The sequence below is a fragment of the Sceloporus occidentalis genome, unplaced genomic scaffold (assembly GCF_023333645.1).
Source record: "Sceloporus occidentalis isolate IW3139 unplaced genomic scaffold, rSceOcc1.0.p SCAF_3, whole genome shotgun sequence".
NCBI lineage: Eukaryota > Metazoa > Chordata > Lepidosauria > Squamata > Phrynosomatidae > Sceloporus > Sceloporus occidentalis.
In genome coordinates, this window is record NW_028316983.1 from 105,194,333 (window position 1) to 105,207,318 (window position 12,986).

Sequence of the window (12,986 nt, forward strand, 5' to 3'; positions counted from 1 at the left end):
TCCAAGAGGTGTATCACAAGGAAGTGATGACCAAATTGCCAAAAATGTATACTACTACTTTTGGATTGGATTGTCCTCCCTAAAGATGCTGACTGGCTGGGAAAACTGCTGAAACTTTTAAGTGCCACATAAAGTGGGATATCACTATCAGCCTCTTATTCTCTATCCAAAAGTATAATGTATTGATTGGTGCAGTTTTAGGATGTTTAGAATTTACCACTGCCATGGTAAATTCAAACAAGTGACTCCAGATGATGGAAAACTGTATACTTAAATTGATTTGGGAATACTAAACTTAGTAGCCAGTTTGACTTGCCCTAAGTGCAATATTGAACATTTTAATGCATCTTTTTTCTACTTGAATACAGTCTCTCTGAAGTATTTAAAGAGATACTATGTCTTGAGACAATATTTGGGATCAGTTTTCCTATCAATAAACTTTTTTTCCAAAGTCCAACTGTTGTGTGTCTAGTTCCTGGGGCCAACATACTGGATCCTCACTGCCCTGAGTGGCAACAGAAGTTGCTGGTGGTCTGCTCTGACAGCTGGAGAAGATAGTCATAACTTCTCAACCTTGGATGGCATCCTTATGATGTGCAGGCTTAAACCCACCATATGTCTACATAACTTACTTTTTTGATGGTGGTGGTCAGAATTCTCATCTTCTCTCACACAAGAACCAACTCCTCCGAAAGCCACTTGTCTCATGTTGCCCACCCCCAACATGGCCACATAATAGCCAGTGAAAAGTGTCATGACACTAGGAGGGCCACTAGAAGACCCCAAGGATGTTTTGTGTACCTGGCTATAGATGTAGGCTTCTCGGGCATCCTTGCTTTCCTGCAACCACTCCACATTCATGTCCCTATGAAAAGTGTGGGTAGCACTGAAAAGTATGTACTAACAGGGAGGCGAGACAAGAGAAATGGGTGCTGTTCTGCCAGCAGAACCTTCACACTATGTTTCTGCCGTGCAAGATCTTGTCCCTTCTTTACAAGGATGACCTCTATTACTAGCCAGGATTGTACATGCTTCCGTTCATATCCCGTGCGTAGACAGCTTTTTATTCAGCAATGTTCAAAGATCGATTTATCTACAGCAAAGAGTTTTAGCATGTCTACCTCCAGTGGATGTAAAGTTCCAGTTATGATCAGCGAGTGCAGAGGGTCACCTAGTACTACTGCAGTCATTTGCTGTAGAGTACCTGAAGCAATCTTTTGGTCTGCTCCACCCACTCTTGCTAAGCCGACACACACTGTATTTTCTGTAACTTCTGTAGAAACAAAGATTAAGGAAGTATTCTTGAAAAAGCAGTTATGCAGGAAGTAGTACTGTATTACCCCTCCTCCACTAAAAAAAGATGCATGTGGCTATGACAACAGTGCTGAGATACTCATGCCTTCTGTACATTGAGATGACAGTCTTCTGAAGGCTACTATAGATAATTCAGTGCAAAAAAAAAAAATCACACTGTAATTGAGCAATGTTTGCAATAGGATGTGGTACACTTGACAAAGGGCAAGCCCAGGAAGTAGATTGTTCTTATTCTGCAAGTCATTTTTTATTTTAGGTTTAAACATCTGTGAGGTAAGTAGCCATTCATGCAGTCACTGAGTGAATATAACTCATTCTGAAAAGGCTTAGTTTTGCCCTTCCCGTAATTTGGGAAGTTGCAGAAAAACTGCAATCAATGGAACAGGGAACATTTATGAAATATTTAGCCAAAGTTGCACTGATGGAAAGTTGTCACAATGTTCTCTCTCCAAGTAAATAATTGCATTGCCATTTTAAACCCTTTGCATGAGGAAAAGTTAAAGAACAGAAGCAAAGGAAGAGATACTGCTATCATTTTCAAATGACCAATGAGAAACATGCTGGAAGGGCTCAAGGAATCCCAAGGGTTTGTGATTCACCGTTTAGGGCTTTCCTTCTCTAAATGTCCTTTGCAAATTTGAGGTACAGTCAAACTTCACATTTGTGGCTTTGAGTTTTGTGACTTTGATTATTCACAGATTTGATTAGTATGTTCTCTAGGAATCTCTCAATCTTCCAGCATGATTCTATTAGACATTGGCCAATGGTGAACCTAGAGATTCCTAGAGAAAACATGTATCTACACTTTTGTAGGTCTTCCAGCACGATTCTATGGTCAACCTCTGCCAGATGTTCTGCTAGAGAGCCTAGAGATTCCTAGATAAAGCACTTCTCTGGGCTTTTGTAGGTCCTCCAGTATGATGCTATGGTTAACCTCTGGTGGATGTGGACCACAGAGTTTCGCTGGAGGACTTAAGAGATTCCTATAGAGGTGTTCTCTCAGGTTAAAATATACATTTTTTTTAATTTGTGGTTTTTCCACTTTCCAATATGTCCTGGAAACTGACAAGTCCTGCACTCCTAACCTCAGCAAACATGGAGGGCCCACTGTATGAGCTATGAAATGTATTAGATAATTCTGTTGTATCTCTGCTTGGCATTTTCAACAAAGCACCTTGTACAGAAGCACAGATTATGGCTACCATGAGAACAGCTCATTCTTTGAACAGCCCTATACTCTTTGGTCTAAAATTTGAAAAGAATAATGTCCCTCAGATAGCAGAGCTTCTGAATGCCCAGTGTTATTACTGTACATCCACCCTATCATGGAAAGTTAATGAGAGTATCCCATACTTAAGAGGAATTATAACTAAGTGATAAATGACAGGGGATGGGGGTGCAGTGAAAATTCTGATACAGGGATGGAGGATTTTTGGTACTCTATTGGATGCTAACACCCATTGGCCCCAGGCAATGAATAGGAGTTGTTGTCCCAAGATTTCTCCATTGCTGTCCTAATTAAATTACATTATTTCTCAGCCTCAAGCTACTGCTTTATAGCAACTCAAACTTTAAGAAGCAAATGAAGGGAAATGACATTTTTCTGTCAGTGCAGGACAGTGACTTTTCCACATGGGTTTGACATTTTTAAAAAAATAAATAAATCAGGATTTGTGGTTGGTTTGTATCTTAGCCAACCACCATTTTAGATCTCCAGTACCATTTCAGTTCATTTCACTGTGGATTGTGAAGCACAGTAAAAGCCTGAGCTATGCCTCCAATTTTAGGAAGGCAAACTAGGGCGCGTTACATACCGCCATAACTTAGGACGTCCCATTTTGAAAAAGGGGCGTCTCTTCCAGACGCCCCTTACCCTGTTATGGACAGAGTCCGTAACAAATGGGGGCAGCCGTTCCACACGGCCGCCGCCATTTTGATGTAACGGACGCTCGGCGTCCACATGTCGCGGCCCAGAAGTGACGCCGCGAGTGTGCGCTTTGGCACTTGCGGCGTCTCTTCCGGATTGCCGGAAGGAGCGCGATTTTCGCGCTCCTCCTTTGCAGTGCGGAGGAGTCGCGCGGTTTGGCTGCTGCGACTCCTCCACACTGCAACCGGCAGCGGCCTGAGACCGCCCCTTTTGGGCAGTCTGTAACGGGCCTAGGACTCCTCCAACTATGAAGCAGTTTTGTCAAGAATGCCTGATTTTAGAAAGCTAGCTCAGCCTTTTATGACCAGATACCCTCCAGATAGGTTTAAATAAACACCAGTTATTGAATACTGATCTTCAAAATCTGCAAGGTGATAGGTTACACAAGCCATGAGCTCATGAAATGAACTGGTTTACATACCTGGGTCTTCCCCCTGTAGTTGCCTATTTTGGACAACAGTAAGAAGTTGCTCTGCTGCTTGATTTACAGTCATGTACCGTGGCGGTTCATAGATCTTCTTCCCCCTGATGGAAGAGAAAAACCTGACTCTAGTAGGTCATGAATCATTACAAAAGACAATAATGCTAGTAAAGGTAGAAGGCAGCAAAAAGAGGGGAGCCCACATGCCAGATGGATGAACTCCATCTGAGTCTGCAGGACCAGAGCAGTGAAGGACAGGGGGTCGTGGAGATGTCTCATCCACAAGGTTGCCATGAGTTGAGGTTGACTTCAAGGCAGTTAACAGCAACTACAAAGTAGGTCAGTAGAGCAAGCATGGTGTGAGCATTGGACTCAGACTCTGGAAACCAGGGTTTGAATCCCAGCTTAGCCATGGAAACCCACTGGGTGATTTTGGGTAAGTCATACTCTCCCAGTCTCAGAGGAAGGCAAGGGCAAATCCCCCTAAACAAGTCTTGCCAAGAAAACCCCATGAAAAAAAATATGGTGAGGGCCACATATACCCTGTGAACCTCATTTTCCTCACCTGTTAATCAGATGCTCTTCAAGGTCTCTTCCAATTAAGTTTTATGTGTATTCCTTGCCATAGACATTTAAGGATAAATACAAAATACAGCAAATATGCAGGGGTAGCTGTGTTGGCCATTTAACAAATCCAGACAAAAACCAGTCAGTGATACCTTTATTGGCCAACCAAAATGCACAATATACTTACAACAAACTTTCAAAGCTCCATAGGCTTCTGCATTAGACAAAATGTTACAAACCAAACAGAAAGGGGAAAAAAACAATTGGAGATGTTAGTCAGATTTAAGAAGAAAAAAACTTTTACCTTGTTTGGAGGACCCAGTCCACAGATACCACACTGTAGCTGCAACAGGGGAACCATGAAGAGTATAGCCTGTGGACTGGGACCTCCAACCAAGGTAAAACAATTGTTTTCTTCTTAAATTTGGACTGAATTCGTATGTTTTGCCTCTGCACCACCAAAATGTTCCTGATGCAAAAACATGGAGACTTCTTGGGGAATCCATTGTTCTCTGCCTACAAAGAGGCCTGTGACCTCACTGGAACAGAAGCATATTGGATTGCAAAAGAGGCATCCCTGTTGAGATGCAAATTGACTTTAAATTTCCTGGACTTTGAAAATCTCACTATTGCCATATGGCCAGGAGGAGAAGGAGCCTGCCTGCAAAAGATATCCTCCCCATCTTTACTAAGGACTGAAACAACATGCAGGCATCTAACTAACATCTCCAATTGTTTTTTCCCTGTCCTGTTTGGTTTGTAACATTTTGCCTGATGAAGAAACCCTTTGAGCTTTGAAAGCTTGCAACAAGTATATTATGGATTTTGGTTGGCCAATAAAGGTATCCCTGATGGATTTTTGTTTGCACAAAATACAGAGGCAGGCTTTGCCATTCACTTCTGGCAATGATATATCAGCCTAAGAAACTTTTACCAACAACTGAGTGAGGATAAAGACTCTTGGGTGTGCTCACCTTATATCACAGCCACTATGTGACTCTACTGAAAACTTCACCCTAGGAATTAGTGAGCATGACCAAACTGAAAACACTCTCCAGCTCTAAGTAAGATGCCACATGCTACACTATCTCCACAACTCAACCACAGTTCTATATATTTCTGGATCCCCTGCTAATCTATTGTAACTACCACTATACCAGAGAGTGTACAATCTGTGCCAGATTGGAAGGGAAGCCTGTCATTTTTCTACTATACACTATATAGTTATATAATTATAGACCTTTACGCCAGTTCTCAAGAACTTTTCTCCAAAGGCTGCCAACATTGGAACTGGCCAAGCAAAGCTTATGAAGAAGTTCCAAAATAAATTTCCATCAGAGATTGTCAGATTGGATGAATATGAATCTAAAACCAAAATTAAGACATATCCAAAAATGAGTCCTATCTCTATCCAAGGGAAACAGAGAGGGCTTACAAAGTTGACAAATCATCAGGAGGTAAGGGAGGGGAGAAATAATACCACAAATGAAATAACTTATTGCAGAATTACCCTTACTTCCTTACCTTTTTTATTATTGGAGAGAGAGAATATATCCTGAAAGCAATATATGCTGAAATGAAACTTATTAATGAAATTGGTAATTCAGCTTGCTGTCCTATAATGCTGACAGAAGAAGGCGGTCGAAAGCAAGTGAGTTGTGGATGCAACACAAGAGTCAAAGTAAGCATAGATCAAATTTATTCTTCTGTTTAAATTAAATGATGACCATGTCCCTTCCCCGCCCCAAGTTATGACCAACACACTCTGGTTTTCAGACACCAATATCCTATCAAAAATCTGGATAGTTTATTGTTTCAGACTGCAACTCCCAGAATACTGGGAGGATTCAGGCAACACTAGTCCACAAAGAACATTTCCATGATTTGACATGGACTCCAGTAAGTTACCATGCCTTAGTAAATGGTAGGGCTGGCAGGCTATGGACATCACTGGAATTGGCATTTTCAGTGGTAAGACACCTAGATGTGTAAAAAGAATTAAGCCTGGCCTAGAGTTTAGAGCATAGGGACAGAGGGCAGAATTATTTAGTAGATGTGTGTTTGGTTATCACCACTTGGGCCCCAGGGCTCTCCAGGCAATTCACAACAGATAAAAACATTCATTAAAGACAGAGGATGCCCTGAAGTCCATATAAGCAGAAAGATGTTGTGATCAATGGCACTGAATGCTACTGAGGTCAATTACGGCTGACAAGTTCACATTCCCCTATCTAGTTCCCAGTGTGGGCCATTCACCAAGACAATCAAAGCTGCTTCTGTCCCATAACCTGGACTCTTTGGAATGGATCCCATTAACCAGTTTCACCCCCCCCCCAAAAAAAACAACAACAACAACTGCAGTTCTGCTGTCATCACTTATCCCACAATCTTGTATAAAAGGAAGGCCAGAAACTGGCTGAGTTATGTGGGGTGCTGGGGTCTAGTGAAGGTCTGCTTTTTTTAGAGGAGTTGTAACATAATCATCGTTCAAAGAAGTGTTCACCACCTCCATCACCCAACTGGCCATACTCCTCCCTTCTGACAGCTCTAATCAGTCAGGATGGAAACTGATCTAGTAAACAAGTGATTGGCCTCACTTCTTCAAGCAACTTGTCCATCATGATGAACAAAAAAAAAAAAACCCCATATCAATCAAAACTTGACAACTGCATGTATCAATTAATTGTTGTTAATTGTCATAGTCAGCATTGACTTATGAAGTTTCTATGAATAAGAGACCCTTCTGAAGACACTGTTATTAATTGTCCTGCTAAGGTCTTACCAACTCAGGGTTGTGGTTTCCTTGATAGTCTATTCATGTCTAATGTGGTCTGCCTCTTTTCTTACTGCCTTCCACTTTACCAAGCATTGTTCTCTTTTTTAAAGAATCATTTTGCCTCATGAGGTATTCAAAGTAAGATTGTCTCAATTTACTCATTTTGGCTTCTAGGGAGAGAACAGGACTGAGTTGCTCTCAATCATTCAATTTATTTGTCTTCAGTTACATGCCCAGAATCTATCGTAGTCTTAAAATTAAGTCCAACTCAAAATGAACCTGAGTGATTTCCTCTACAGATGTTCTGCAGATTTGTTGCACTAGGTTTCTCAAGATTCTTCCCAAATATCCTGAGATCTACAACTAAACAGCAACAAGAATCATCTGGTTGTCCCTAAATGGGATTGAGAATGAAAGTGATCCATTTTCCAACAAAGTCCTAAAAAATATAACCATCTTTGTTCTGAAGCTTACTTTAGTTTTAAGGGGCCAATAAACTTAGAATTGTCTGCATGCACTATTTATTGATATGTGCTGTCAACACAAGCGACAACTTACCTTATGAGATTCTCCACAGATTGCTCCTTGACTTTAATGTCTGTAGGGAAACATACATACACCTGAAGTCAAATACTATTTCTGCAAGCATTAGGACCCTGTGCAATTTCCCCCTCCCATGTCACTAGTTGTGCACCATAGAGGAACTGTATGCACCTCTTCTGCCACCTGCAACTGTAAACTTTTAGCAACTTTGTCCTCAAAATAGCCTCCAACAGAATACTGCAGGGTGCATTGTTCCCATTCCACTTTCCCAACCAACCAACCCTGACAGAGTTCTGTGGCCACACAACATGCCTAGTCTTCATTGGAATGCTTGGGATTCTTTCTTCTTGGCCCTCATTCCCCCCCCCCCCTTTAAATATGTCTCTCGCTACTTCTGCAAACCATGGGGCTTCTCCAAGAATGCTGATCCCTCCCTTTTCTTTCACAGGAGCTATTGTATAACCAGCATATGCTTTCACAGCAGCATCAACACAACAGGCCTGCAATTAAAGACTGAAGTATAGAGATTCCCATTTAGAGTTCCAGCCATGTTTCTTCCAGGATACTTCATTCATTTTTCTTTGTTTGTTGTTGGATTCCTTCATGTTGATTCTGACTTATGGCAAACCTAAGGTTCTGCCATAGGGTTTTCCTGGCAAGATTTATTCAGAGAGGGCTTGTTATTGCCTTCCTCTGAAGCTGTGTATGTGATTTGATCGAAGTCACCCAGTGGGTTTCTGTGGACAAGCAGAGATTCACATTGGTCTCTCAGAGTCCTAGTCTAGCACTTAAAACCACTCTTCCTCTGGTCTTCTGTTTTGATTTGTTTCACCTTCAAAACAGTGTGTCAGCATTCTGTAATTTACTGTTCTGTGATTACCCTCCCACTTTGGTTTCAATAAATATTTTTCGTACTTCTGCATACCTTGGGGTTCCCTAAGTGTTAAATATTACAAGAAGTAACCTTCATTAACTGAAGCCTGCTAAAAAGGGACAGCTGACAGAAGTTAAAACTTTACTTATAGCTTGAAACTTGAAACCTAGCTCAACTGATTTTATTTGGACTTACTATTGCATAAGCAAGGGGTGGAAGCAGTAGAGTTCAATAAAACCATGGAAGTGTTTCATTTTGTTTTGTTTTTTTAATGTAGGGAACTATACTGTATATTCTGCTTCAATATAATAATCAAAGTTATTGAAACTGGTATTCAATTAAATTCAAGGGGCATGAATATAATTTTTCTGAAGAATCCATGATTCTCATCATGCAAAGGCCTTCCTGTCTTAATCAGATTATCAAGAAACACAATTATCTGCACACAGGGAATGCAAGCCTTTGGGGGACATGAATAATCTTTTCTGCAACCTAGTATGTTGGAATATAATACCCATCATCTACTGTTTCTACTAACCACAGATGCTTGGAGCGATACTCCAAAATAACTGGAGGGCACTAGTTTGGAATAAGCTAGACAATAGGCTTTGGTCAATATGTTTTTCAGTAACATGTTAAATTTCAGTTTTTCTAGTTTAGAAATCCTTGTGCATCCTACAAAAGCTCAGGTGACATCATTTTATTTATAGCTGGTATCTGAGGATGCAAAGACTCTTTCTGTAGTCTTGTCATAAAGATCCAAAAGTGTAGAAGAATTCAGATGTTGGTAGCCACTTGCACAAAAATGTCTATTGAAAATGTACATATACCAGAGTTCAGAAACAGTGTGTAGAAGATACAGTGGATCAGTGGGTTGGATCCCAATGTCATTATTTATTAACAGAAGGGGTCCTTCCCTCCCCTGGAGGCATCTGGATTCAACAGAAGGACCCTGCTGTCAAACTGAACAGAGGAAGGGACTCCTGCAAAAATCATCTGCTACACAAGAGCTAGCCAGTCTTCTGAAGAAAATTTTTGGAGGGTACAAGGGACTGCTGAGAAAAAGAATTTTAAAAAATCACTTCCTCTCAATCCAAGCCATTACATATTCAAGACAATTCAATTTTCCCTTATCAAAAGTATAATTAATTTTATTAGTTTTGCAGGGTGGTTTATGCCATTTAGAAGGCCTGCCTTGTTTAGCAGCTCTCGACAAATGCAAACATTCACAGTATGGCTCACACAAAGTCCTATAAAATTAATTATAGATATATAAAAGGATGAATTAAATATATATTTTTAAAAAATGACTTGTAAATCAGTGCTGCCAGTCAAAACATCTTCCTTTCCTAGCCAACTTGGATAAAATACTTTTTCATACATCCATGCAATCTAATTGCCTCAACACAGATGTGCAACTGAATGAGCAACACACTGCTAGCAATGCAGAGCAAATAAAAGGGGCACACACTTGGATGGAGCATCTGACTTATACTCTTGATTAATTATATGCTGCAGTTCTTCCCAGGATCAGGATAACTGTGTTAGATCATCTTTCCATTCACTCTGCATAACTATCTCCTGCCTCCAAAGATGTATTTTGTTCCATCAAATGGAAAAGTATAATGTGGCTCATATAAGCAAACCATAAACCACCACTTCCTTTACTTACCATAACATTCAAGACAATTGTTAAGCAACATACATTAAATATACACTTTAAAAGTTTTTGAAAATGGGACTATATATGAGATATATGTCTAACCTGTTATTATGCATGCTAATAACAGTACTTTCCTTTTCTGTCTCTAGGAACTCAGCTTGCCACATTTATCTTATTAATGCTACATATACACGGAAGACATTTCCTTTTATGTAGGCCATATTTAATTTATTCTCTGTATCCAACAAATATATCTTCAGCCACTATTAAGTACATTTTAATTGTCAGTACTTCTTCTTTGCATATCAGAGTTCCAGATGACCACTGTGGTGCAAGAAGGATTGGCATTTGGGCAATTCAGGTTCAACTCCCTTTGAGACATGAACCTCACTGGGCATCCTTGGGCCAAGTTGCTCTCTCTCATCTTGATCTATCTCACAGTGCTATTGTGCAGATAAAGTGAAGAGAGGGAAAACTATGCACTCCTTCTTGATCTCATTGGAGAAATTGCAGCAATGCACCTATTGGGAGACATAGTTGCAACGGGAAACTCAGTCCTTGTAGCTACATCTCCAAAAAAACTACCTTTGAAGCAGGCAGGTCTCCAACAGAAGGATTTCTGAGGTGCTGGAAAGCAGGGCACTGACTGATGACATGTCTAGGTCTCTTCCAGCAACAGGATGCACTGCAACAAGCATTTGTGACACAATGCCACAGGACATCCCTGCTGTTACCTGGTCCATCATGCCCATGCCAGGGGATAAGTGGATGTTTCATTGGTCATGGCCCCATATTCTAGCAACTTGGAAATCCTTCCATTCAGGATCTACCTGGCTTCAAAGGTAGGCTTTTGGGAAATGCTTGGCTGTTGTAATGGTGCAATAACCATAAATGTGAATAATAATTGTTACTATGTTCTAAATTCAGCTTATGTCATCATAAATATTGAACAATATGCTAGTCTGTAATGCAGAATTTTCATCAAGATAAAATAAACAAAAACAAAGGAATAGCAACAGAGGAGAAGAACGCCACACTTTCATGGTGTATAACTGCTGTACCATTTATTTGATTTAATGAATCAATTATATATTTGATTAAAACCTCAAGTCATCCCTCCTCTGCTCTCCACTCTCTCTAAAGCTAAACAAGTTTTATAAAACACCAAATGGGAAGATTAAGCTATATTGGGAAGCTATAGTGAAATTTATTTGGCTGCAGGGAACATTTAATGTGTTTTAAAATCCATCTCTCTTTCTCAAAAACACTCCAAAAACCCAACGTCACTGTAGTTGGAATAGTTGTATAGCTTTTCAAGCATTTCAATAGCTGAGAATATATGAAGCAAATTCCTGATATATAAATTGTTTCCAGACCCCAATTCAATTCTTAATGCAATTATGTGTCCATATTCCAAGTGATTATATGCTGGCAAAAGTTCCTTCCAACACACACAGCAGGAAACTGCTTTTTGATTTGGAGGCTTGGGAACACAATTCTGAAACTCCCAGTCTACAAAATTATTGCGGTACTATTTGCTTGCAGGAACTCACATATTTAGTAAAAGGTCTATGGTTAAATCCTGTAAGTTTACAGAAGATCTGTCTGGTTGAGTGGAAATAATTTCACTTAGGCTGCAACTAAGGATATTGCTAGGGGGTGGGGAGACTTTCTTTCTTAGAGATCATTGGTATCTAATGATACCAATGCTCCCCCAGGATCTTAACAGCAGTGAATATATAATCATATAATATAATTGCATCAGCCTGATTGTCATCCTGAAGTCAAAATTCCACACGTATTTGTGCACCTGTGTACAAGGGTTTCATATAAGGCTGGACAAATATACTGCCTAGCAACAGAGACCTCTCTTTTCTATTGATCCAGCTCTTGGGTTTTGAAGAACAGCCTAATACAGAAAGATTTTGTTAAGGAATCTCAATATTTATTTGTCATGCTGCTGTTAAAGGCAAGGCTCAAATTCTAGCAGTGGAATGCACTGGCTAACAATTTCATTAAAACAGCCAGTGTTCCTATTAGCTAGCCAGTGATCCACCCCCTGATCAGGTCAATGTTTGCTGGACTGTCTTGGTCGCAAAGCATGGTATCTAACAGCACAACATTTAGAAGTGAGTCCCACTGAGTACAATGGGACTTATTTTCAGGTAAGTGAGCTCAGGATTGCAGCCTAAAGCTAGCTGAGGCAGGTTACAGACCGCCCGTTTGGGGCGGCCTGCACCCGCCCCTTTCCCCGCTGTATCAGGGTCTCAGCTGCCAGACTGGCAGCCTCCGAGGCCCTGATCCGCCGCTTTCCAGGCCGCGGGGAAGCAGCAAAAGGCTGCTTCACCGCGGCCTGGAAAGGGGTATCCTTGGGGCTTCAAGCCCCAAGGACACCCGGCGACAGTGGGGAGGTCGCTAGGTGCAGCCATCTAAAGGCTGCGCCCAGCGACGCAAACCCCAGAAGGAGCTCCGTTTCGGAGCTCCTTCTTGCACCACGGAAAGGGCGCTCTAGGCGCCCTCACATGGCACAAAGGCGTCATGTCCACGCTGCCTCCATCATAATGGTGGCTGTATGGAACGGCCCCGCCATTTTGTGCGCGCTTTGCAAGTGCTAGAGTTGGGGGCGTCTGGAAGAGACGCCCCTTTCTAATCCTAGCACGCGCGGAGCGCGCGCTTTTAGGCCCGTCTGTAACGGGCCAAAGTTAGCAGGCTGGCACAGGTCAGTCCTTTTTCCTATCCCCTGGACGTAATAGTCATCTGCACTGTCACAGGACTAAAGGCTGAATTAACAATGTTCAGCAACAATTTCATTAAAATATTTTGCTCTGGGCAACAAGAGTGAGGAATGGGATGAATGTTCCCCAGAGAGAAGTACAAAAACAAACTCTGCACATAATAAAA

The 12,986-nt window shown here is 41.2% G+C and overlaps 1 protein-coding gene across 6 annotated transcripts in view; it reads right to left on the reverse strand.

Moving 5' to 3' along the window:
• Positions 1–12,986, reverse strand: part of LOC149316536 (diphthine methyl ester synthase-like) — a 52,709-nt gene that overhangs the window by 18,278 nt on the left and 21,445 nt on the right. For 4 of the 6 annotated variants that reach the window (XM_089515780.1, XM_089515777.1, XM_089515779.1 and 1 more), the window contains exons 6-8: positions 7,564–7,603; positions 3,663–3,766; positions 411–1,273 (exon numbers count right to left, since the gene is read on the reverse strand). In XM_089515780.1, the coding sequence (XP_089371906.1) occupies positions 1,068–1,273; positions 3,663–3,766; positions 7,564–7,603 (350 nt within the window). In that variant the 3' untranslated portion in view covers positions 411–1,067. Of the gene's footprint in view, positions 1–410; positions 1,274–3,662; positions 3,767–7,563; positions 7,604–12,986 lie in introns of those variants that run through there. The other 2 variants (XM_089515783.1, XM_089515781.1) reach the window with 2 other exon arrangements.